The following is a 26,789-nucleotide window of genomic DNA, read 5'->3' on the forward strand; positions in this document are numbered from 1 at the left end:
ATATGTGGGTGTATCCTTCGGCCACATAAAAGCAGACATGTGGATGTGCTTTTCCATGTTTTCCATGCTGTCTTCCATGTGCATCGGCAGTACGATAAAGAGCCCCAGGTGGTCGAAATTATACCGGAGCCCACCCCCCTTTTCCATTACGGCGTGCCTCACAATCAGGTCAATGGTTCTGGCACCTAGAATTCGAGTTATTTTTTTTAATTAGTTTGTCTCTCATACATTTACCATCGTGTCACGATCCACCCCGGGTTTGTGAACAAGGGAGGGCTCGAGGCACCCTCCGATAGACGGACGCTCCGCTGCTTAGTGGTGCTGAACGATGACCGACCGGCGAGCAGCCGTGCTCGTCGGTGTTTATTGTGGTGCAGTGACCAATGTTGCCTGCCGAGCTTGGCAGGCCACCGAGCCTAGCGGCGAACAAATATTATGCCTGAGGGGGCGTCACATGCTTGCTACACATCGTTTTGCGGTTGTCTGCAGATAAATGGCGCCTCCCAAATCGCGCACTGCTACAGTTCATAACATCGCTGCTGGCTAACACGTATCTTGCTGTGTGAATATCCTAAATTTCAATAAGCCATCGTGCTCCATTCAGCGCCTACCTTCCTGAAAACCTCAGCGCTACAATAAAGAAACTTAGAGCGCAGCAAAAGACTAAGAACACAACAGCTCGTCTCTTTCTGTGCTCAAATTTTCATTACTGCAATGCGTAACGAACCAGCCCACCAATCCTTCCGTAGTTTAGCATTATGCTTGGTTCCAGTCTCCACGCGCAAAGCCTGATGTGAGTATTCTTGTGGAACATAATCCGAAGCCAGCTTTTATTGACGGGGCCGAAATAGCGAGCATTGTTGGGGAATTGCGGTACGAGATTATAACACGAGAAAATTTCGTATAATAGACTGGCAGTTTTGGCCCGAAGTACTCACAAAAAAGAAACGGCAAATATTCAACTTATCTTAAGGCAGCATAAAACGGGTCCTGAGCACCAATAGCTGTACAAAAGATTACTGAACACTAAGCAACGTAGTTAAGCCACTAAGATGGCCGCTGGTTGAGGCCATGTTGCACGGGCTCCGACACTGACCCACGCACCTTTGAGCGTGGTCCTTGACAGATGCAGGGGACGGTCTTGCCTTGTGTTTAGGGAGCGTTAGGTGTCTGCGCCGCGCACTCTTTTTCCGTGTGGAGGGCTGTGTCGCAAGGGAACCGGAGAGAGAGAAACAGCGCGCTTGCTCTCCCCAAACACCTTGCATCGGGAATCGTGAAGCTGCGCGTGTCGTTCTTTACGTGACAGTGAGTGGAATAAGTGTATATAGTCGCATAGTGTTGCGTGCATCTGATTAGCGTTCTGGTTAGTTGAGTAGCGTTGCAAATACTAGCATTCCCATATAGTTAAGAGGCGTCGACCGGCGCCATCGATGCAAATGGTTCGCGAGTGGCATGAACAAGAACGCATTTTTTTTCTTAAGGGTATATAATCTCAAAAAAAAATATTCGCTAAAAGAGCAGTCGATATGCAACTGCCAGAAGTTGCCGTCACGTGACGATGAATCCGTCATACTCCTTCTTCCGCACAATATGAATGTTTCATCTTGGAGTGCTTTAAATTAATTTACCCTAGTGCCTTATCAATTCCTCACTTTCGGAGTCCGGCCGTGGTTGCTTAGTGGCTGTGGTGTTGGCCTGCCAAGCACGAGGTCACAGGATCAAACCCCGGCCACGGTGGTTGCATTTCGATGGGGGAGAAATGCGCAAACACCCGTGTAGTTAGATATACGTGCACGTTAAAGAACGCCAGGTGCTCCAAATTTCTGGAGTCCCCCACTACGGCATCCCTCATAATCATGTCGTGATTTTGGCACGTGAAACCCCATGTATGGTATGACGAACTTTATTCAGTTCCTGAAGGTCAACCCTTACGTTGACGCTGGCGACTCCCACGTCGGGACAGTAAGGTTTATTCTTACTGCCGTATCGTGGGCCTTCGGACGTAAAACCCCATAATTTAACTATTTTTTTCACTTTCGTACACTACCACTTTGAAGGAACAATGATCGGCTGAAGCGAGCCAAAAAGGACGTGACAAAATCAATGACTCACTTCCCACGTTTCCGCGCCCCATAGATGCCGCATGCATCGTCGCATCAGCGGCGGACGTCACGCCACCGAGTACTGAACGTATAACCTCTAGTATGAAAGACAGTTATCGATCTTGAATGCGGTCTCCGGTGTCAACGCGTGGGTTGTGCAGTGTGCTTGCCGCGTCTTACTGCGTCTCCTTGCAGACTGCGGCCGCAGTGGCGGTCGTATCAGCCGCATCGTGGGAGGCAAGGAGGCCGAGTTCGGCCAGTTTCCCTGGCAGGCGTTCATCCAGGTGGCCGGCAGCCGGTGCGGTGGAACGCTCGTCTCCCGGCAGCACGTGGTCACTGCCGGACACTGCGTTGCCAAGTGAGTCGGCGCAGCCTTCTTTCTCGCCTGTTTGCGACTCTGTTGGATTGTAACGAAAAGCGCTGCAATGTCAAGAACACACACACACACGCGCGCGCGAAAGGAAAAGCGTGGCAATGGCCAAAACACGCGCGCTCAACGCGTCCCATCGGTGCTCTTCTCTGCTTCTGAGCCAGGACTGCCCACGTGCACAAGAGGTATAAGGTTCATGCAGAGGGCGATTTACTCGACCATTTGTCATTCAATATTACCATATCCTATTACGTAAAGTAATGAGTTAATAGAACGACGGAAAGCTGAGCTAGTTGGCAAGGATTCCTAATGCAAAAAAAGGGGGGGTGGGGGGTAAGGCGTGCAGACATGGGCACAACAGAAGAGGGGTGGAAAACACGAACGATAATGAGATGATGAGATCTCTTGGAACATAATCCGAAGCGCAAGCTTGCCACCGAATCGCAAAGCGTATGTGTACTACAGTGAAGGCAACACAAAGGGGAGTCATTAACTAACGCAAATATATTTCCAGGTAAACATTATAGAACCAGGAAGAAATTATTCTTCACAGATGAGACGCCAAACACGTGTAATCACTACTAAAGAGCACTCAAAAGCTTCTCTCAATTAAACCCCGTCGACCGTTCACCCTCGTACGATTGCTCGGCTTTTGGCCATCAAAAACGGTACACTGAAAAGCGTTTCACGCTCTGGAACATCTATTTCGAGAAAAATGCTGAGTAATCGCATACTGAGCACCACATTTGGCGTACTATCACGAGCCAACCAACTTTCAGCATATGTATTCATGTGCAATTGTTGTCTAATATGTGTATCATACTCGTCTTTACTACGTATGCCATGTGGGATGAAGCCGAGTTTACGGTTTTCTGTGCGTGACTGTCATTTATGGATTTTCATCTGTACGCCTTTGTAATCTTGGACCAAATCATGGCTTTGTGTACAGTGTCGTCCACTGTTGTGTAGAGCGCGCGAATGGCCTGTGATAATTCATTGGCATCCCCTTTAAAATGGAGCGGTGGTAGCCACCTAGCCTGCTTGGAATAATCAAGTACACTGTGCACGTTTTTCGTCCTAGCCTTTCTTTTACGCACCTCCATAAGCTCTTTTTAATCAAAACTTATATCTTCCTTGTATCGCTACCTATGTCTGCAACAGATCCGGTCATAACAATTTCTTTCCTCTGTGGTGAAGTCTGGCCACGGGGCGCATGGTTTCGGCAAAAAAATAGGAGATAGGAGAGGCGCGAGCTCTTCGTCCGAAACAAAATCGGTATGAAGTGTTAGCTTTGCAAGGAGGTCGCGCTTTAGGACTTTCCTGTCTCCGCGACAATGGTGACCTCGGACAATGGACTCAGCTGCACCTTCCAAAGACACCGCGATGGCTCAGCTGGGCATCGCTGCTCGTCTTTCTATCCCTGTGGTAGACTACGCTTTCAAGATGCCGCCGTGCAGCCACCGGCATTCTGACAACTGGTTCCTTCAGGTGGAGGCAAGCTTACAAGTCGCACACGTAACCTCTCAGCAGATCCGCTCCGCCCATGGACCTACTAGCTGCTCTCCCTGGTGACGTCGCCCTAGGACACCCTCAAGACCGCTATCCTGGAGCGCACGGTGCTTTCTCAGAGACCCTGCCTGTAAAAGTTCCTATCCCCCACAGAGCTCGACGATCATCAGCCATCCCAGCTTTTTTGACATGTGCAGCATCTACTTAATTCACAAGCCGCCACCTTCGATGAGTCACTTAAGCACCCATTCCACAAGCGCCTCCCACTTGCTGTCCAAATGGTGCTACTAGGCGCATCGGATTGTAGCCTTTCTGCTCTGGCCTCTTTGGCCGACAAACTCTGCAAGGTGTCATCTCCAAATCTCGTCGCTTCCCCAAGTTACCATGGCCGAAACCGACAACGCCAAGGTTCATCCACCTACTTCGCGATCGTTTCCAAATCGGCATACCACTGCCGATCCCTCGGTCCTACAGCACGGTGAGTTTTCGACGCTTCACAAGAATATTGATCACCCCTCGGATCTCGTCGCTACTGCACCTAACATGTCCACCAACTAACGTGTTCGCCGTACGTAGGTCACCGTCGCCGACTCGTCGCTGCTCTCACGAGCAATCCCCTGACCAGGTCCCATCCCTATGCTGGTACCATCGACGTTTTGGCCTTTCGGCATGGGGGAGCAGACGACCTTGTTCTTGGACGGGAAACTATCTTCGGTTGCACTAGCGATGACAAGTGAACCCCGGAAACTGCAGCCGCCTTTTGTTCGTCTCTGACTGGAATTTCTCGTTGACACATATGCTAAGGTGAGCGTGTTGCCGGCAAAAGCGGAGGACAAACGCTGCACATTCATTATGCAGTTGTGAGTCGTGAATAGTTCGAGCACTCCCGTTTCCCGCTGTAAATCGCTCACCCTCGGCCTCGGTAAAGCTTTCCGGTGGCTATTCTGTTTATTCTCTTAGCCATGTGCCGACTTCTCCCATTTCGGCCTCCTCGTTGACATGGCCAACAAGAGGATTCTAGATTACACTACTGCATCCAGCATGGCAAACCTTCTCTGGTCGCTCCATTAGCCTTGACGGTGCAACGTGCGGTAGTGTAGCCATTTGTCGCCCTCCTTCACAAGCCCACGTCTTTAACTGTGCCCCTCGACTGGACTAAACCAGTGCTTCAGTGTTCATCATATATTTATCGAAAGCCCACCATGCCACGCATCGCTACGTCGGCTCGCACCAGAAAAGTTGCGCATTGCCAGGAACGAGTTCGAGCTTGTTAGGAATCGGCTTGGCTCGTCCCTCCAGCAGCTCCTGGTGCTCCCTTCACATGGTGCCCAAAAAGACCGGGGATTGGCGCCCTTGCGTACATTATCGCGCGCTGAGCGCTGCAACAATTCCTGATCGGTACCCTCTACCAAGCATTCAGGGCTTCACTGTCAATCTCCACAGTGCCCAGATCGACCTAGCCAAAGTGTACCAACAGATTCCTATGGCTCCAAAGGATATCGCAGACACAGCGATCGCGACGTCGTTCGGCCTCCGAGTTCCTGCGGTTGCCTTTCGTCCTGAAGAATGCCACGCAGACATTTCAGCGCCTCATTGATGACGGTTCGCGGGCTGCCGTTTGTTTTTTGCCTCAGTCGATGACATCTTCATGGCTAGTATACTTCATTAGATAAGCTTGTTAAGCACCTACGACTTCGCTTCCATCGCCTTCATTCTCACGGTCTTGTCATAGACAACCAAGCGCGACTGTGGTGCTTCTCCTATCAAATACTCGGTGATCTCCTGACCGACGAAGGCATCAGACCAATTCCTTAGTCTAGGCTATCACCAACTTTCCTGGCCCCACTTCAATGCGGCAGTTACGTTTTCTTGGTTTTGTGAGCTTTTAGAGGTTTTATTCCATCTTGCGCTGCTACAATCAAACCTTTCGACTCAACACCACCAAGCCCACATCTCAAGTGGTCAGAGCAGAACACAAAGCCTTCACGCAGATTAAAGCGCAGCTGGCGGACGCGACTTTGCTTGTACACCCAGCTACGGAGGCCCCCACTGCCTGCATGGTGGATGCTTTTGACATTGCCGTCGGTGCAGTGTCTCAGCAGTACATGGCTGGCGCTTGGCATCCACTCGCTTTCTTCTAGAAAAATTGTCAGAAGCAAAGACAATGTACAGCGCTTCCAGACGCAAACATTTAGCAGCTTAGCTATCCGTCAAGCACTTCCGCTGCTTCCTCGAAGGCCACCATTTCACCCTGTTTACAGACCACAAGTCCCTCATCCGTGTTTTCGACTCTGCAAGGGTGACATACTCCCTCAGCGAAATAAGACAACTAGCTTATTTCGCAGAGTTCTCGGTGAAATTTCAACCCGTCAAAGGAGCATTAAATATTCTAGCAGACGCGCTCAGCCGAGTCGAAGTCATTGCAACGACGGGTGTTTCGCAAGTATTGGCCATCGCGCAGCAAAACGAACTTCAGCACCCAAGATTAACAACAAACAGCTTGGAGCTGCGACATTTTCAGTGCAAGGGCGATGCGCTCCTCACTTGTTACGTATTCACTCTCTATCGCCCCCTTCGTTCCGCATCATCTCAGACGCCACATCTTTGAACATTTACGTTCTCTCGCTCAACCTGGAATTAGAGCTTCCCAAAGACTCGTCGCTGAGCGCTACGTCTGGCCAGGCATCAATATCGACGTGCGGGCATGACCGGGCACGCTCTTGTATGGCTTGTCAATGAGATAAGGTACATCGCCACATTCAAAGTCACCTGCGGTCATTCCGCCCGCCCACTCAACGTTTCCAGAACGTTCACATTGATATCTTCGGACATTTCTCCATCAAGACAAAATCCCTACGCCTTAGCCACGGTCGATCGTTTTACTCGATGGCCTGAAGTCACGCCACTGCCAGATATCACGGCAGAAACTGTCGCAGATGCTCTTATAAGCCCATGGATATCCCAATTCGGCGTCCCATCCGAGATTGCAATTCATAAAGGTCGACATTTCGAGAGCGCACTCTTCCCAAAACTGACTAACCGCTTCGGTATTCATTACGCAAGCCAACGAACTTACCGAGTGTCTACACAGACAACTGAAGGCGACACTCATGGCCCATCATGACGACTCTGCAAAATGGGTTGATGTCCTTCCAGTAGTACTTTAGGGTCTCCGTGCTACTTTTAAGGAAGACTCTGAGTTCCCCAGCCCAGCTCGTTTATGGTACGATCCTGCGACTTCCATCCGAATTCGTCCAGCCCATCTCTCTCTCCACGACCTGGGACACTCCCTCATTTCTCCTGCGACTGCAACACTCGTTCACCGCGCTTTGACCTGTCCAGCCTCGCCGCGTACAAGACCCCAGCAACACCCTTCACCTTCAAGGACATATACGACATCCCATGTATTTCTGCAGACCGGCGCTACTCGACGGACGCTGGGGCCTCCGTGCACAGGGCCGTATTTTTTTTTTTTTAGACCGCAAGCCCAAACCCTTCACAGTTAACGTCGGTGACGTGCAAACAATTGTTTCCGTTGACACTCAAACTTGCTTTCATCGACAACACTGCAATGTAGTTTTGACATTGCCCCGTCTTATCCATTTCCACTTCCTCACCATCTTCTTCAGCCCCTCGACGCTACAAGCGTGTTCATTGGCAAACAGACTGTCTCTCTAGGCGGGGGCCCCTGTAGCGATATCTAGCCATGGAGCGCGCGGTGCCGGCAAAGGAAGAGGCAGGAGAGGCGCGAGCTCTGGTGTTCGAAAGAAAACAAACAGTCTGAAAGATCACCCGCCGTGGTTGCTCAGTGGCTATGGTGTTAGGCTGCTGAGCACGAGGTCGCGGGATCGAATCCCGGCCATGGCGGCCGCATTTCGATGGGGGCGAAATGCGAAAACACCCGTGTACTTAGATTTAGGTGCACGTTAAAGAACCCCTGGTGGTCAAAATATCCGGAGTCCCCCACTACACTGTAAACGAAAATAAACCCACCTGGGAGTTTTTAAGAGGTGATGTGCCCTAAAACCTCCCCTCTCAAATATTTACTCCGATGTATGGGAGCAAAACAGCGCCATCCCCTCGTTTCACTCCGCTGGCTAGCTGCGGGAGTATTAAGGCGACATGACGCGATTTTACTCCGCTTAAAAATCTTGTTCTCCCGTGAAACTCCGACAGGGAGTTTTAAAAAACTCCCCTCCGCCATACAGGTTGGTCACGTGGCGCTTCCCATGAGGCTGTGCGCCTCGCCAGCGACCGGGCGCGTTCGGCGGAGCGGGCAGTGCTCATGGCTGACGGTTTGTTTACGTCTGTGAAGTGTCGTTCCGTGACAGCGTTTCGTCAATTTGTTTCCCGTATTTCCTTCCAGAAAGTGTTATAGGCATGCCTGAAGCTCACTGTATCTCAGCATCAAGTACATTAGCTGTGATCGCTTTGCTGACAACGATGATTGCAAGAACCACGTTTTCAAGTGCGGAAAAAGGCTTAGGTATACCTCGAAGCTGCTCAGTGGCTCGTGATGTCGGCTCACGTTCTGGCTGTGTTTTCGTGCTGCGTCACCCTGTCTTGTGTTCTTCAGTACGTGAAATGCGACTTCTATGTCCTTTTGAGTACATGCTGACAACGTCCAGTGTAGTGTTTGAAAGGACCGCGTAGCGATGGTAACAGTAGCCACTGTTCGAGCGACGACATCCGTTCTAGTCGCGCATGAATGGCGTAACCCAAGTTCGTTTCGGTGCTGTGTTGCCAGTGAGAAAGACCGGAGTGCAAGCAACTGTTTTTATGTATCTGTGAACGGATATCCTCACCCGAAGAAAAACGGTAGGACATAAGTAAGCGTACTGAAAATAAAGCTTCTTATTGGGCGATGTGAATCAAATTGTTATCGCGCATATATGTTTTGGTCACGTCGTTGCTTCCTATATTGCATTAACATTACGCTCTATCCGAGACACTGATTTAGACGCATGCCTGCTGGCTCCGAGTTTAGGGATTCACTCGACAGATCAGCGATGTAGCTCCTTTTCGCAACCGAGACAGATTGCTCGGACGCAGAGCAAGTAGTGCGGTGTGTAAAATGTATGACTGCGCATTTCTCGGTGTTAATTATGTCGGCTGCTGCGGGTCATGCTCAAACGTAATAATTTCTTGCTACGCTACCACTATATCGCAAAAATTTAATTTTGCTATGCAACACATGCACTTACATTTTTCTTGCTTACTGTAACTAACGCACTATTTTTTGGCCGCGAACGCCGGCAGTGTGCGAAGTCGCTTCAGCACTCACAGAATGGCATGATAATTTTGAAAAATTACGCCATTAACTTTTTTCTCTCACTATTTTGAATTAACAGTTTTGTGTTGCTTAAGGTATGCTGTTAATTTCAGAGAGAGAGATCTCGTATGAACGAGCATGTGAGTCGTAATTCTGAAAACAGCACAGCTGCTCCCTAGGTGGTTTCGAGGCGCACAATAACGTGGCTATTTATACTGGCACCGTTGCTTCTTGAGTATCGCGTGTACGTGTGATGTCTTTCAAATTTCTGCATTGGGCGTTATTGAAATGTTTATGTATGTCATGATATATGTGCTTTCATTGACTTGTTCCGTGGAATTCGACGCGGTCTCGTGTGCGTATTTCGAAATTTGACCAGCAGCCTCTGCATGTAAACATGTTCGCGCAAACTGACGCGATGGCTCTTTTTATACTTCCGTTGCACCTCGAAAAAACTCCGTCAATAGCAAAGCAAAAAATAAAGAAAAGACAGAAAAAACTCCCATAATTCCACGCGAAAATTCCGCTCGTACGGAGTAAAAATTCTACTCCGATCATACGGAGCAAAAAAAACTCCGAACCGGGGGGTCGCTATAGGACAAGCAGTATACTCCCACCTCGGAGTTATTTCCGTTTACAGTGTACGGTGTGCCTCATAATCAGAAAGTGGTTTTGGCACGTAAAACCCCATATATTATTATTATTATTAGTCTGAAAGATCAGCCTTGCAAGAAGGTCGCGTCTTAGGTCTTTCCTGTTCCCGCGACACGTGCTTTCTTGCTCAGCGGGGCGACACCTGGAGGCAGTTGCTGAGTCCGAGATATTGTGCCCAGGAGCACGCGTGGCCTAGTAGACATGCAGAACTGCTTTTGACTAGTGGCGGCATTGAAAAACACCTTTTACCTTAATCTACGCTCGACTTGAATGCGCTTGCGGCACCGCGAATGCCACAGTATTAACGTATGGGTTGATAACGCGCGCCGGTGCGCTCACGCACTGTTCCTATTCACGGACCTCTGCTAAAATGCAACACGCTCAAGCTTGCATGTTTATTAGGCCGCGCACGCTCCTGGGCATGCTATCTCGGAGCCAGCAACCAGCTGCTGCAAGGTGCTACCCCGCAAAGCGAAGCCGGCGCAAATATTCTCAAGATAAGGCATGTGTATGCTGCAGCAAAAATCCGGAGACCACTAGCATACATCGCAATTCAATGCGAAGGTATTCACCCAGTGTGACGCGGAGGTAACGTACACCTTGGAGTTAAAGTAGTCTGAAGGATCGACCGTCAAGCAGTCTAGTTAAGCAAGAGACGTTTAGAGTAAAGGTGGAATAAAAGCAGGGAAGAAATTAATGCGACTGGATCTGTTACAGGCATAGGTAGCGATATGAGGTAGATACAGAAGTTCTGAGAAAAAATGATTATGGAGATGCATACAGAAAGGCTACAATAAAAAAACAGGTACAGTAGACGTGACTAAATCAAGCAGGCTAGGTGACAATTCGTCACCGCCCCGTTTCAAAGGGGTTGCCAATAAATCATCGCCAACCGTTCGCACGCTCTACACAGTAGTGGACGGCACTGCACGTGCTCGAAACTCGGTATACGAATGTGTGCCCGGACTCGGTATAGCACGTGTGATGCAACTTACCTGCGCCTTTTGTCTGTATGTTATAGTGTACCTGTAGAAAACGAAATGGAAGCGAACTTCACTACCTTCCTTAAGCCAACTCTTCTGTAGGATTTTCAAACCTGCGCCGTTTATTCTTTGTCTTACAATATTTCTTTATATTTCTATTACGTGAAAAGCAGCAGCCGTCGCCATGTGCGTCCAAATCGCAACCACTTTTCATTTAAAAAGTGATTCATTTGAATAAATGACTAAAATGCGAGAAAGAACTCGCTTGAGCAACACGTTCTGGCGAAGCAGGTGACTCTAAACAGCATGTCCGAGATTCTTTTTTATATTTACATGGAAAGTTTAGACACAAGCCACGTTTCCGAGGAGAATGTTTAACCGGACTCCTAATAAATCTGTTCCCGCAGTGACTATATCCGGAGACCTTAACTGGCGAGACTGCTGTCTTCATTCGATCATCGCAGGTACCAGTACACTCCGTCCAGCATCCGCGTGACGCTAGGCGACTACGTGCTCAACTCTGACGTCGAGAGCCTGCCCAGCGAGACGTTCGGCGTGCGCCAGATCCGGGTGCACCCGGACTTCAGGTTTACGCCCCAGGCGGACCGCTACGACGTGGCCGTGCTGGTGCTGGACAGGCCGGTCACCTACCGGGCCAACGTGATGCCCATATGCTTACCGCCAAAGGACGCCCAATTCGTGGCTCGAGTCGCCGAGGCCGCCGGTTGGGGAGCCCTCGAACCTGGCACGTATATCTTTCCTATTTGCCCGCTTCTCATATATCGCGCTCGTTTGCCGTTTGCAGCGTGTCTGTGCCTCGTAACTTGTAGAACTGCCCCAGCGACCCGCACAAGCTTTTCTATTCTGCTTCAAGACGAGACTCGGGTGCTCAACTGTAGAAGCACTGGGCCTCGTGCAGTGTATGCATGTATTTGGGGCCGCCAGTCGTTTCTTTCTCTTTCACAGCCAAGCTGTCATCCTCTAGTGCGGGATTTTTCGCGTCCGAGTGCACGGTTTTGCTCTCACAAAAGCAAACGACATATCCTCATAATTTATTGGCCCTTAAAGGCCTTTGTTGGGATTTTACATAAGGAGGGAGCATACATAAGAAAAAGAAATGTTGAAACAGTCATGACTGAAGAAAGAAAACAATAACATTAAGAAGGATAAAGGTGTAATGAAATAAGTCACTTTGTTAGAGGCTTTGTTTGGAAGACGTTGTTTGTGTTTCCGCGTAACAGAATTGCTTTTCGTATATTCGAATTTCAATTCGATGCTATCATACATGTAAGTTGTGCGTAAGTTGCATTTTACGAATTTCCTGGCGAATTTTCTTATGCAAAACGCTCGCTTCCTTAGATTTTACCTGTTCTTTAAAGCACCGCAAGTGGTAAGAATGTATTCCTAGCGTTCGAATACAGCGTCCCTCAGGACCGACTGCCGAGCTTTGGGAAGGTGTTAAAACTCCAGAATCATCTGCTTTTGTTATAATGAAGCAAGTTAGGGAATATGGCAGTCGCTGCTTACACCGCAGAATAAATGACAATTGCGGTCTCGATATTGATAATCACGAGCATACGCAGTGCTGGACGCATACAGCCTCCTGCACGCAGTCCTCACGCTTTCGGGAGTCGGAACATGAAATAATTATTATTAAAATTAATAAACGTATGACTGAGGCTGTCATTTAGGTTCAAGAATTCGGCGAGCATATTTGAAAAACAACCAAAATTAATATATATGCAGTGCAAGCACAAGTTTTATTGGCCGCCACAACGGGTATGCTTAGCGTTGGGCTGTTCGCATTACGAGCAGCCCAACCTCCGATTTCAGCCTGATTTTTTTTTTCAACCTCGGCACGACCTCTGATTTGAGGGGTGCCGTTTTTCCTAAAATCGGTGCTTAGTGTTGTGAAGCACGGTTGGCCTAAAAGCGCAAGTAAAACGGAAACAAAAGATTGGAGAACCAGAATATCGCTGGCTCTAAACTAAAGCTATAAGGGAAGAAAATTACGCTTGCAACCGTTGTCACAAAACAAAACATCATAGCAAAGCAAGTTGCAGCGCATACATGCGTACTAAGGCATGGACAATACCAAAGTGATACAAGAAACGACTTTTCAAATAACGCTAGTTCGCTGCTTAACAAACTCGTGGTGGATGCATACCAGACGTGGCCCTATTTTTCTGAACATGAAAATGACTCGATTGACTTCTCTCGGTGGTTGAACTCAACTGAAGTGTCCTGCGATTGCGGTTTCATTCGCAACAATGTAAAGCAAGGTGCGAACAAGAGGCCCCTTTAGGCATCTGTGGTGCTCCGAGAGCCTGGACCGGCTACGACTTCTTTTGCTATATTTCGCCTTTTTTTTTTCGAGGCGTTTATTCACGGCTTACGTTAATTCGAATCGGAGCTCGTTTGCTTGCCGTTTCCTGTGTTTGCCTTACTTGCGCTGCTAGGCGAACCCCGCATTCGTTCAAGCTTTGGAGCTCTTCCCGGCTTATGGACCCGACGCACGCAAGAACTGTACTTCACCATGCCAGCTCTAAACCGAACCGCCACTTATGAATTTGCCCGCTTGAAGGGGCCCATAATGGCGAGTTACTTAGCAGTGCACCGTGGCATTCAAGTGAAAATCAATTTTGCGGGTCTGCCTGGGTTTGCTAGGTGCATCTGAAGGGGTGTTTAGCAGTGGAGCTGCTTAGCGCGAGTCACGCAACGACTTGGGGCTGACACGCCGCGTTAACTAAGTGTCTATCGCGTCGCACACTGCTGAACACGAGATTGCCGGCTCGGTTCCGGCCACACTAGCCGCATTTCTTTGGGCGCGAAATGCAAGAAACGCTTCTGTACTTAGATCGAGGAGCACGATAGAGCACCAGCTTTGTTAGAGTTAAATCGAAGTGACACACTATGGCGTGCATCATAATTAGGTCGTTATTTTAGCTCTTGGAACCCCATAATTTAATTTTAACCGACTCGGGGCTGCCGCGTCTCTCATCTTTTGTTCTTGTAGGTTGGAATGATTTTGAGAACGCAGATGTGAGTGCGAGAGAACTCTTTTGTAAACCTGGAAAACAAGCCGGTGGAATTTGTGCCAAGCGAATGGCCAACGCTCATTCGTTGCGTTGCTCGTGGCAGCATCTGGAAATTCAAACGCAGTAAACCACTTCATAGTGTGTTGAGTGCCACGGCGCTATACAAGGTGTCCCAGCTAATTTTAGCCAGTTCAAAAATACGCAAATGCCCCGTAGCTGGACAGAACAAAGGTAATGTTTGCAGTCACTTGTAGATACATTATTCATCCAGCTTAATAAGATAATCAGTCTTAATTAATTAATGAACTTCTCAAATATTATTAGTTGAAAAGTGCCAATTATAAAATTGTAGAGCATGTACTGGTTGGGGTCGGGCATGACATAGATGGTAGCTGGCCCATGCCGTCGTCCAACTTATCCACGCTGAGGACGTTGTTGAAGGGAGACTTCTCTTCGAGGACGAGGAATATGAGACTTATTTACAGTATCTACATGAGAACGTTACAGTTCATCAGTCTAACATGACTGAATGAAGAATGCACACCCAGCAGCCGTGCAACAGCTGCTTGCAAACTCTGTCCTTCCTAGGTGAGGGAAAATGGCCGTTCGATCGTCGACCAATTCGGAGCGTTCAAAGTCATCTTAGCCGACCCGCCTTTGAGGGGGAGGGTTTACACTCACTTCTGCACAGGTTTCACTGACAAAACCGAGGTGAGAGGGATAGAGCAGGCGCCTCTTGATCTAGCAGACAGTGCCCGCCGCGTCTGTCCATTGACTGCCTTCTAAGGCCCGTGAGACGGCGTCGCAAAACACCTTATTCCAGGAGTTCCACCCCTTCAAACAAAGCGTGATGGTGACGGCGAATCCACTAATACCTGGTCCGCCAACTGCGTGTAGGCATATCGGCGTCGCTCACTTGGCACAATGCGACGCGATGCATTGTGGTCTTTAGAAAGCGAGTCATCGCAGCAGACATGGTGGCGCCGAGAGGCTGCTGACTCGGCGCTTTCTTTTCCCAAGGCGAGTCGTCGCTGCGGGCCAGGCAGGATTCGACGGTCCCTTCTCCCCTAGTTCGCCAGCCCCACAGCTGCGGTGGGCTTGGGAAAATTTTGCAGTTCGGCACCCCTGCAGGCCGTTCGTAACAAGCGACATCAAAAACTCCGAATACAGCTTTCTGTTCCTTAATACGTGCTGCATAAAAGTATTTTTCCGAGCATTAAAGAAGCCTGCAAATACACGCGATGTGCCTCTAGAGGCCAGTCGCGCGGCAATTTTGTGTGCATTAGCGGGCTGCTTTCACGCTCGGAAAAAAAGCTTTTAAGTAGCACGTATTAAGGAACAGAAAGCTGTATTGGGAGTTTTTCATGCCGCTCTAAAATTTTTTCATTGACGCTTTTCATATATTTGAAAGCTTGTTAATTTCGACTAATTATGTAATTAGGCGGAATGAATAAGGATAGTTCGAGTACCTCAAAGCGACGGCAAACATTACCTTGGTTGTGTTCAATTACGTAGCATTTGCATGTTTTTAAACTCTGGCTAAAGTTAGCTGGGACCGGCAAGTTGCTGATTTACCGGCAGGACAGTCCCTATGCTGCACAACGTATTCATAAGTTTTATAGCATTTAAATAACCACTTCACGACAGCTTCACCTAATAGATTCCGAGATATGCACTGAATCTGCATTGTGCAGTGAAGAGATCTAGGCACCACTTGCTACATTACGTCACAGATCCGTTCACTGTCACATCTGTAGCAACAGTACGCAGATGTGTACTATATAAACACGTTAATTATATGCTTGCTTAATTGCATGTGGGCTATTGTGCAAGATAAATAGCAGGCACGGCAGGAGCCACTGTCAGCTAGTCCTGGAGTTTTCTCTAAGGTAGCTTTGGTTTAAAAACCCGACTTAAGACGGGCGCTGACAAACTTCTTGTAACAGCTACGTATGCCCACAGAATAGTCAGTGGGAATCGAGGCGCAATCCGATATGTGGGGACCATTAGTACCAATAGCCCGACAATCGTTCCACCTCTAAATCAAGCAGCATAGGTATTTCCTTTAAACAACCTTATTTGGAAGATTCGGGAATTTGAAACATCAAACAAAAAATGCGGCTCATCGTTTTTTTGGAAACAACCTCCACGTGTAAACGCATGTGAAAGTAAAGGAAGCGACTGAGTTCTTCGTCAGGCTAAATACGATTAAATGGACAAATCTTCGCGATGCATGAAGGTTGCCTTTTTCAGCATATCTGTACCAAACTAAATAAATGAATACATGGTCGTATAGTGAACAGAGACTCTTCTTGAAGCTCCCCTGATGCATCGTTTTTTTGGCGTAAGTTCGTGTGAACAGGCTAAAACTACCGTTTCCTTCAAATTTGCGGTCACAATCCACCCGTTAACAATACAGTACGAGTTCCAGGACACGCACAGGATCACGTTTTTCACGAAGAGGCTGTGCACCTGGAACTTCATAGAGGCCAGTAATTACGAACAATGTTCTTTGCGAATTTATTTTTGGCAGAAGCAACACTGTGAACCACATGATGGTCCAGGGCTACCAATCTCGGTCAGAGCTGACAGTCTTGCTCTCACACAGCGGCAATATTATTGCATGGTTTTTTTTAGACTTCGCACACAGGGCTCCGAAAGTGCTTTTGGCTTTTCTAAAGAGGTACTACCTTATGGCGATCGCATTTGAGCACCTGGCTTTTACCTTCTGTGCGCATCTGTTCAGGAAACATTTTTCTCTCTCGTCTTAATTCCTATTTCATCCTTCTCCTGTGTAACGTAGCCAAGTAGGCGGTTTATTGCTTAACCTCCCTGGCTTTCCCTCTTTTTGTTGTCTCTCTCGGAGAACTTATTGCAGCGCGATTCCTTCGCGAATCTACGAAAATTACACGTTTAGCAGAAAAGAATGCTCAGAATAATATACAATGTAGCATATGACCACCCATCTAAACCGCTCTTTATGAAAGACAACATAATGCCGATTCATGATCTGTACGCATACCGCCTAATCACTAAATACATTACCGAGGTCAAAAATAACGTCTCGTTCATTGCACAACTGGCATCACTGCAGAAAAGAAATTTCGCCTACGCAACCAGAAACACCGATATTTCGCACATACATTCATTCAGAACAGGTTACGGACAACATATGCTCAGAAACACTCTTCCACATCTCTTAAACCTGTGCCAACATTACAATTTAAATCTCCGACGCACCCGGTCAAAAGATTTGCGTCATTTTGTTTCACTTATAAGTGAAAGGGCGGCACTTTCTGTTTGAAATGTACGACATGATATTATGCACATCACTTTGTTTTTTTGGAATTGTACATTTTTGTAAAAATTGTCATTTGTAATATTCCTTTTGGTCTGTACTCGTATGCTTGTACTGTTTGACTTTTTTTTTCTAAACATCATGTATTGTATCGAGGAGGCGAGAGCCCGTCAAGCTGGATATGCAGCTTTTTCTCTCCCCCTCCCACATCCTTGGGATGGAAAATAAAGGCATTATTGTTATTATTATTATTATTTGCACTCGCCAGTGATTACCGAGTAAGCGAATAAACTGCCTGTTCACTGTTAATGCTCCATTTGTACTTCGAATAAGAACACTACACAACGCGCATTGTACTGGCAGAAACTCGCCATCTTTGTTGATAAACTTGGATGCGAAATTCAATGGCCTTAATGTCTGTTCATTTTTCGAGAACTTTTCGGAAAGTATTTGTTTAGATTCGCTTCGGGTGAGTTTCGATTCGAATTCGATTCGGTCTCGAAAATTACTATTAGCCCTTGCTCAGTGTTTCAAACGCGATTTCAAATTGTACTCCCTTGAACCGAGGCTGTCGTGAAGTCGTTGCCCTTGATGCCACTCCGCCGTGTACCGTGTTTAACAGGACGCTAGCCGCGGTCGATCGACTGCCTAAAAAAAACGTCAACTGCTTCAGTGCAGTCACATTTGTTGCTGACACCGAGGAGAGGGCAATGATTACGCACTTTTATGCGAAGCATACTAGCCGCACAACCACGCTCTTCCTTGCTGCGCCGTGCGCGGCCGCGTAGCTACCATTGAGGGTATGAGCCATTGTTCATTGCTGCGCGTCTCATATGTGGGTCTATTCTCTTAAGTTTGCTATGTTTGTTACTAAGTTGCTTCTATTATGCGAAGCATACTAGCCGCACAATCACGCGGCCGCGTAGCTACCATATGACGTCATAACAGCTGCAAAAGCGGAGGCTCAACTCGTGCGCTCGCTTGCGGCCGCGTAGCTACATAGCCGAGTCTCGGCTCGTGCGCTCGCCTGCATGAGTTGTTTCTTCGTCTAGCCGAACCAAATATAGCCAAGCAACAGCAGTTCACCAGGCTAAACAGTGGTTCAACAACTAAAATAAAGGCTAGTATGCTTCGCATCCTGGGCTTAACCTTAGCTAAGCCACAGCCATTTTTTCTTCACCCATTCCTTTAGGCTCCAAGGTGCGACCCCGCGTCCTGCAGCACGTCCACGTTCCAGTGCTGCCCAACGAGGTCTGCGAGAACTGGCACCGGCGACAGGGCATCAACATTCGCATCCACGACGAAATGCTGTGTGCCGGCTACGAGCGAGGCGGCAAGGACTCCTGTCAGGCAAGGACTCCTAACGTGTGCTTTCATTCTCGCCGGCACGCTGTTTATTTCCCCGCGCGCGGGCATGCAGCGCGGGTGGGGACTGTCGCGAACTGCGTCACGCTCGGCCGGTCCCCCCGAAACGAGCGCCGTTCCCTATCGGTCCTACACATCGACAGCCGCGCCGTAAGCGCGACGTGAGCTATCCTTACCCGCCATCGTGTCCAGTTGGCGCCTGTCCTGTGCCTCTCCGTATATAGTCGTTACCGCTTATGGGTCGCCGCGAGGGCATGTAGGAGGGCGACGTCTCCGAGGTGCGTATGGGAACCCTCAGTCTCTTACGGCGGAGGTTTCTCATTATGTGGTATTCAACGCGCTCGGCGAGACAAAATTGGGTGCCTGCGGCGTGAAACGGCGCGATGAAAATAACGGCGGTGTGTGTGGAGAGACGGAAAAGAAAAAGGGGTACTGCGCGCGACCCGGTTATATAAGCTCCGTGTTTTTTCGGCGCCCCGACAAAGGCGCCTTGCGGGAGAATGGCGGTGCCTTGAAAGGGTCGTCGCTTTCGGCGGCACTCTCTCCCTCTTATCGCGTAGCGCTATGCGGCGTTCGCGTTGGGTCGTGCGATATATAGCGCCACTGACCTCGTCCCTGCATTCCTCTTTCGGTTCTTGGGGCCGTGGCCGGTTGTGACACGGCGCGCGCAGGTGTTTGGGTGGTCATCAGCGCTTCGTCCGTCACTCCCCCCCTCCCTCCTCCCCACGCCCTCCCCCTCTTGCTTTCATATGCACTGAATTTTCACTCGTAGGTATCCTGCAGCCGTTGAACGCTGCCCCCCCCCCCTTTTTTTTTCTCCTTTTGATGGCGACCTAGTTTGGGAGAAAAGCGCTTGCAGCTAGGCTGCGGTACTTGGGCCAATATAGCGAACTGCTCAACTGGCATTTCCCAATGACTGCCATTTTATCTTCGCTACATTTCCTTTTTCTGATCTATTCTTTTTTTCATCCCCAAATGTACGGTATCCAACCAGGCTCTGCCTTACTTAGCCTCATTGCATTTACTTCCTCGTCTGTCCCTCTTAACTGCACGGTGTCTCCAGGCGTTTGTCGTTCTCATTTCTTTCTGACAAATACATGTATAACAAGATAATCGGCTGACACTTCTCGAGTAAGAAAAGATTAACAGAATAAACGTCACCATCTTCGTTAGTTAGCTCAGTGGGGAAAATATTTATACAGGGTGTCCCAGCTATCATGCACCAATATTTAAAAAAAACATGCACATGCCACGTATCTGGTACAGAACCAAGGTAATATTGCTTGCCGTCGCTTGGAGATACTAAGATTATTTCTTGCATTCCACCTAATTGCAGAATTAGTATTAATGAAATGTTCAACTTCTCAAATATTATACTTGGATGAAAACTGTCAATGACAAAATTGTAGAGCAACATGAAAAACTCCCGATACAGCTTTCTGTTGCCCAATACGTCCTACGTAAGGGTTTTTCTGAACGTGCAAGAAGCCCGCAAATGCACGCAAAATTGCCGTGCAACCGGCCGCTCGAGGCACTTTGCATGTGTTGCGCGTACTGAGCAACAGGGAGCTGCATAGGGAAGTTTTCGTGTATCTGCAAGTTCCTCATTGACACTTTTCATCTAACTACAGTGTTTGATAACCCGATTAATTAAGACTGATTATGTAAATAGGCCTAAGGCAAGGAAATACTCCCCCAAGCGACGGCAAACATTACCTTGTTTTGATGCAGCCACGAGCATTCGCATATTTTTAAATCTTGGTGCATGATATTTGGGGCTCCCTGTTTATAGAACTGTATGAAGCCACGGCGTGGCATACGCTAATCAGATTCTCGCTATAGGCTGAGGCCGTCAGGCAGCTGATCTCCAAGTTCGGAGACGTAGCACACTGCAGGGCGTCGCTTCGCGGATATCCTGATGCAATTTCGTCTCGTCACTCAGTCGGCGGCGAAGCTATCGAGAGCATTTTACGTAGTAACTTAGGAAAGTTCAGTATGAACTGCTCATACTTAAGCTGGAGAACAGGTAGCTGCTATTTATATCGTGATGCATCGTGAGCATGCGCCAACTATCAGGCTTTTCTTTCTTTGCTTTTTTTTCATCAAAGTCCATCCCGCGAAGGACTTTGCTGAAGCAAGCATTGTCTGCACTTGCTATCAAGGCACGCGTCGATTCTGTAAAGGGCGTGAACCTACTGGGATTCAACGGAGTTGTAATCTATGAGAAGAACGATTTACTCGAATCATCCATCAAGTGTATTGAACTTTGTAGAATTAACGCACCTCGGTTGCCCAGTGGATATATGGCGTTGCGCTGCTGAGCGCGAGGGCGTGCGTTCGATTCCCGCATCGGCGGACGCATTCTGAAGGGTTCTGAATTCAAAGAAACGCCCGTGTACTAAAATTTACGCGCACAATAAACAACCCTAGGTTGTCAAAAAATCACTCCGGAGTTCCCCACTACTGCATTCCTAATGGCCACATCGTCGTTTTCGCAGGTATACGTAATACCTCACTATCTACCATTGTAGGCTTTGCTTGAGTTACAATACGCAAACAATCCAAAGAGGCTCCGAATGAGTTCAACGTGGTTGCAGGCACGCTCCATTCGAGGAATGTATAATGACGTTCGATATCGTCAAGGTTTTGCTAGAAAATAACAAAACTGACCTGCATGTACAAAAAAAAAGCACTGGCTAAATCGAGAGCATGTGCCTGGCAAGTAGCACTAAAGTTTGGAGGAGCTGAAGACGGGATCTCGTGGCCACTACCGCTCCCGCTCTTCGTTAATAATGCGAAAGCGTTATATGGCGTATGAAGCGGAAAATCTGGTGGCGTGGCCGGAGATTGGCCGCAGCCAATCAACGTTTACCGCGTCCTGCGTGGCCCGTCAAGTTCCTTGAAACATCACCAGATGGCACTCCGCTCCGCGCATCCGCGGCAGCGGCGTCGTCGCCCGTGCGGGGGAAGGAAAAACACTGGAGGACGCTTAAGCTTCGCTTTTAAGAGTGCAATGCGATAGCATTCAGACCCTTTGCTTCTTTTCATGCTTTCCGGGAACTGCAGCTTATGTAACTGTAACGTTAACCGGCAAACGCTGGCTGCAAGCGCTATACACGAAGGCGAGCTTTCTGGTAAAAACGCGGTCTCTTTCGTAGATCCATCTCCTGCTACTGTTTCGCACTTTTAATATTTGTCTGAGAAAAGCTAACATAAAGGGCATGCGCTGTCGATGTTTTTTTTTTTCATTACATTTGTTTGTGGGCTGTCGTTCTCAAAATTCCGAGAAATAACTTTGTAAAGATTGAAGGGCAAGGTATGAGCAACTTTGGTGGCAGAGAAGTGGTTGAGCATGCATGGTTCAGGAATATCGTTTTTTTTTCGTTTTTTTTTTTTTTTTTTTTTGCCGAAGCGACCTCCTACGCGGATGTGGGACGCCGACGCCGGATAATCTGCGACACGGGCTCGTTAACGCCGGTGCGTTAGAAAAATGAACCAGGAAGCTCGCCTTCACGCATAGAGTTCGCCGCAAGCCTTTCCCGGTAACGACAACGGTAGCATAAGCTGTGGTGGCCGGGAAGCGGAAACTGTGCGTCGGGTCTGTACATAGCGCCGCACGTCGCGGTGTTGCCTGTGGGGGCGGTGGTTTCGGTGACTTCTGTCGTGCGCTCCGATGGACCAATCTTGGACTTGAACTTTTCAGTCAGTAGCTGCACCCAGCTCCTTTGGACGCCCACGCAAGTATGCGAACGAAGCCGAGTTGTCATCGGACAGATGCCACAATGCTTCCGCATTCATCCACGTAGGATACCTAAGTGCCCATGAATTTTCGATCAGTGTAGCCATTCAAATTAATGGCCTGCGACCACCGATTGGGCTGTCGGAGAGGTGACACATTTGAAAGTCAAACATCGCGTTTAAATGTAAGTTCGCAGTGAAATTCAAGGAACTATGAAGTGCGTGCGCGAAATTGCATGCATGGCGTAGCATGCTGACAGCGAGTGCGCATGCCTTCGTTTTTCTTTTTCTATGCTGGAGCAGCACAAAGGAGTAAAATGGAACAGCTGGAAGTGCGTTGTTTCCAACCTCTTTATCTAGCACGCACAGTCACACATGCACAACTACCCAAGGTGGTGCCATTAGATTTAGCTGTGCGTTATGCATGGTAATTTAGGCCCAATGTACATATGCGTTTTATGCTGCTGAGTACGGCAGGAGGTTAGTATACTTGCGTAACAGGCAGCGTCCAGACGATCCTAGGCCACTCGCTTCAATTCGAATTCGCACTTTCTACTTTCCTTTTACTACAGAAAGAGAAGCAAAATCAGCTATCAGTTTGACACGTCTCAAGGTCAAGACAAAGTATTAGAGATGTTTTGTCTTAATGAGATTAGCTGCTTGTTTTCACGCTGATAACCTTAGAGAGATGGCACCAAGCCAGGAAAACGTTGATTTCCACGTAGCAGGTGACGCCACAGCATTAGCGTTGGTGATGCAGAACGCTCTATCGTGCTTGTTCACTGCTCCCATTAATTTGATTCTACACTTTATCACGCTACTCGAGCACGGCATGCTACAAACATTGATCTCTCGGCACGTTTAACGTGGTTCCGCGGTTCGGCAGCCCAGGCGCAGAGAGCCTAACGTATCACGTTGGCGTGTCACTTGACTTCTATTGAAGACAACGAAATACGCGGTTGGTCTTGTGACGCCAACAACGGGAATAAAATGTGGCAAAAATCAACCATGCGTTGTTCCGAACGACTGCTCGGCCACATATGCGTAACTACGCAATTCATAAGCTTTACAGGTTCATTCCACGATTGTTTTCACTTGGAATTTACGATATGACGCAGTCGTCGGATTTCACGCTTGCCGCTTTTCCGTCAGCGCGACTTGGCATCGCGCTGTAATCGCTGCCGCGCAGGCAGAGCGAAACCGATGTAATGTCGTTAGTGTACCAAACTTCCTCAGAGCATTTCTGTACCGTCTGGTACATTTGTTCTAGTATTGAGTCTAATTGTTTTAAAGCAGATGCGGCGTTATACTCAGTCACACTGGCAAATTTCGCTTAGTGTGAGCGAGCGTACTTCGCTGTTTGTGCCTGCTGAGGACACTGTGTCCTCAACGGTGTCACAAGGGAAATTTTAGTGACACGCGCTGAAGAACACACTCGTCAGTGAGTGCGTTCGTCGAACTCGTTTCACTGCGTCGAAGTGTTCAGCCTCAATAGGAGTGATTCACAAATAAAAAAATATTGCCCATTGCGATTGGCCAAATAATTCTACAACCAGTCCTGCTATGTGTGCGTTTCCTAATGTTATCTCTGCGACCTCTGCCAACCGTCGTACTTCCTTTACCAACGAGAGTCGTCTCGTGCGCAGTGACAAGAAGCAAGTTTGCGCACAATTTTCCTCAGTTTCGATGCGACAACGTGGGCAGTGCGATTGCGGATAATGCTCGCTATCTGGAAAAGACTGGCATTTTATCGCGATACTGCCATCTTTCTTCACTGAAAGTCGTCACTTACGGTGCCGGTCGCCAGTGTAACCCGTAGTAGTAAGTAGTGCTGTGACTCGTTTCTCGAAAATGAAAAAAAAAAATGGGTGCTGTGTAGCAGCTCATACTTAACGCGAGTGTGCGTTGGCAGGCGTTGCTGCTGTACACTACGGAGCGAAACGCGTCCGCGAGTTTCATTTGCCACCGCCTGCGGCCATTCAAGCTGGTGCGGTTTTGAGAGATACCCCGATAATCCTCAAGACTCTGGGTTCGGCGCTTTTGCGCTTACGTGCTTTTATCTTGGCAGCGATTCATTCATTCATTCATTCATTCATTCATTCATTCATTCATTCATTCATTCATTCATTCATTCATTCATTCATTCATTCATTCATTCATTCATTATCGATTGGAAGGGTCGACAAGCGCGAATAGTCACCGGCTTCGCATTCCTGATATCTAGATTATAAGAAAGGAGTTAACGTTCCCATATATTTCACCTGCACTTACCACGGGATACCACGCGGAAAACGTGATACGTTGATGCCGCTATTTCGGGACTTACCGCCTGGCCGTGCTGACAATTAGGCTTCCTAGTGTACCCGATGGCAGACTGCGCTGTCGTGAAACAAAATTACGTTCACGCGGAAACTATAGCTCTGGCACGTGATTTCAGGTTGGATTGCGAGTAAAAAGTACATCAACAAGCATTACGGACATTTAGGCCCTTCAGGGAAACGCAGTCAGTTGACGCGTCCCTTGATGTACGCCCACTATGCGATCGAGCAGATCTACTAAAACACTGTTGCTGTTTCCTTGTAACCTCTTTTTCTTTGCAGGGCGACTCGGGTGGTCCGCTGATGCTGAACGACTACGGCGTCTACTACCTGATCGGCATCGTGTCGGCGGGCTACTCCTGCGCCAAAAACTACCAGCCCGGCATTTACCACAGGGTCAGCAGCTCGTCCGATTGGATATCGTCCAACATCTACTAGACTCGACGTTCCAGACGGCACGCGCCCCTCAAAGCGGCGCATGCGCGGTCGTGTCGAAAGAAAAAAAAAACAAATACAAGAACAAGGAAAAAGGCAGGCTGCTGCTGTGCGTGCGGCTTGAACGACGACGATGAACCCGTGCGTTGTGGACCAATCTGCGTCACGTTCCAGACGTGAAGACGGTTTCGAAGGAGCAACGACTGAGCCGTGGTGTGCGAGTGGTTTATCGTTTTTTTTTCTTTATTGCGCGAAGACATTTTGGTGCGCGGCGCTGGTGAGCCGATAGAGGGCGCCACTCTACGTGACGCGTGCGTGATCTTCGAGACCTTCCTTGTGAGCAGTCGCGGCGTTCGAGGAAAGTTGGCGTTGTTGTTTCGTTTTAACTGTTTTTTAAGTGTTTCGTCTCGCTCTAATGTTGTTCGAAATTTTTAGGCTTTAAAACAGAGGACTTGTCGAGAGTGTAATTTTTTTTTTCCTCCCCTAGGTCACAATTTACTTTTTCTTCGCCACAACAAACCTGAGCTGCTGCTGCACATCTCAGTCGCTCGCTTTTCTTGGCACAAGGATGTAAAGGTCGCCCATTTCAGGATGCCGTACACTTTTTTTTAACCCTGAAATTTGCCGCTCAGAGTCCTGTTTCTATTGCTGGCCAAGCAGCGTCGTCACTCTGCTTCCCCGACCCGTTATATAATTCCTTCTCAAAAATGAACGACTTCGAGGTTTTACAAACATGGCATGCTTTTCATGCATTTCTGAAATAAAACGTGTTTAAGTAAATGTGCTTTCTGGAATCCGTGGCATGGCCATGTGTCTGAATTTAAAGGTGAGTGCAAAAGTGACGCTAACGATGAATACTAAAGTATGTCGAGTCAGTTCGTTAATTCAGCTGTGTTGTGTCGATTAATCAAGGAGAAAAAGGGTGGTCAAAGGCCGAGCCACACCGCCGGCACATCAGTGTCTCTTCACGCATTTCGAAGCATTTTCTAGTACTTGTAATGTGCCCTTGAGGTGCAGTGAATGTTCCGCGATCTCAGAGTTCCGTGGTTCGGTTCTTCAGTGCAAGAGGTGGGCAGTGTTTCAATGCTTCCCCATAGACGGCGAAGTGTGTTGCTAAGCGGACAGCAGCCATCTTAAGCCTCGTTACAATTCTGACGAGGACCTAAACACCGGCAGCTGCGCGAAGACAGCGCCGTAGTCGGAAACTATCTCGGCTACGGTGTTGCCCAGGCAATATTGCAGCTCGGTAAGAAGCTTACTCGGCTCTACGGGAAGGTCTTCTGCGTAGAAAACGCAGCCAGGCTTTCCTACCTGCTTTTACTCGTGGTGGCGCATAAAGACTAATATAAGTGTTGCACTGCTAAGCGTTCTTCATTGGTTAGCACTAGCAAAGATTTAAAAATGCAGGATTAATGTGCGCTCTTAACTTTCTCTCTAGTCGCCGCGAAATGGCGTCAGGTCACCGAGGCGCCGCGCCAGTCTTCCAGACTCATTCCATTACTTGGGCTGCATGGCTGTCTACGTAGACTGTCTCCGATGCTCGCCATAACTGGCACACGCCAAAAGTCCAACTTTACGCATAAAAAAATACTATGACGAGAAGAGATGCCGTCAAGATACCTAAGGCGACTGAGCAGGTGCAGGTACTTCAAGGTGGCGTTGCTGACCCGTCTCTAATTTTAGGCGTTTTCTCTACAATTAACCCTA

The 26,789-nt window shown here is 48.3% G+C and overlaps 1 protein-coding gene across 1 annotated transcript in view; it reads left to right on the forward strand.

The window, feature by feature from the left end:
- The window catches only part of LOC135907149 (tryptase-like), a 36,601-nt gene extending 10,739 nt beyond the window's left edge, over positions 1 to 25,862 (forward strand). The window contains exons 5-8 of the mRNA XM_065438801.1: positions 2,298 to 2,460; positions 11,355 to 11,635; positions 18,419 to 18,576; positions 24,930 to 25,862. Of these exons, the coding sequence (XP_065294873.1) occupies positions 2,298 to 2,460; positions 11,355 to 11,635; positions 18,419 to 18,576; positions 24,930 to 25,085 (758 nt within the window). The 3' untranslated portion in view covers positions 25,086 to 25,862. The remainder of the gene's footprint in view (positions 1 to 2,297; positions 2,461 to 11,354; positions 11,636 to 18,418; positions 18,577 to 24,929) is intronic.
- Positions 25,863 to 26,789: the final 927 nt, after the last annotated feature.

This window comes from Dermacentor albipictus, chromosome 4, assembly GCF_038994185.2.
Source record: "Dermacentor albipictus isolate Rhodes 1998 colony chromosome 4, USDA_Dalb.pri_finalv2, whole genome shotgun sequence".
NCBI lineage: Eukaryota > Metazoa > Arthropoda > Arachnida > Ixodida > Ixodidae > Dermacentor > Dermacentor albipictus.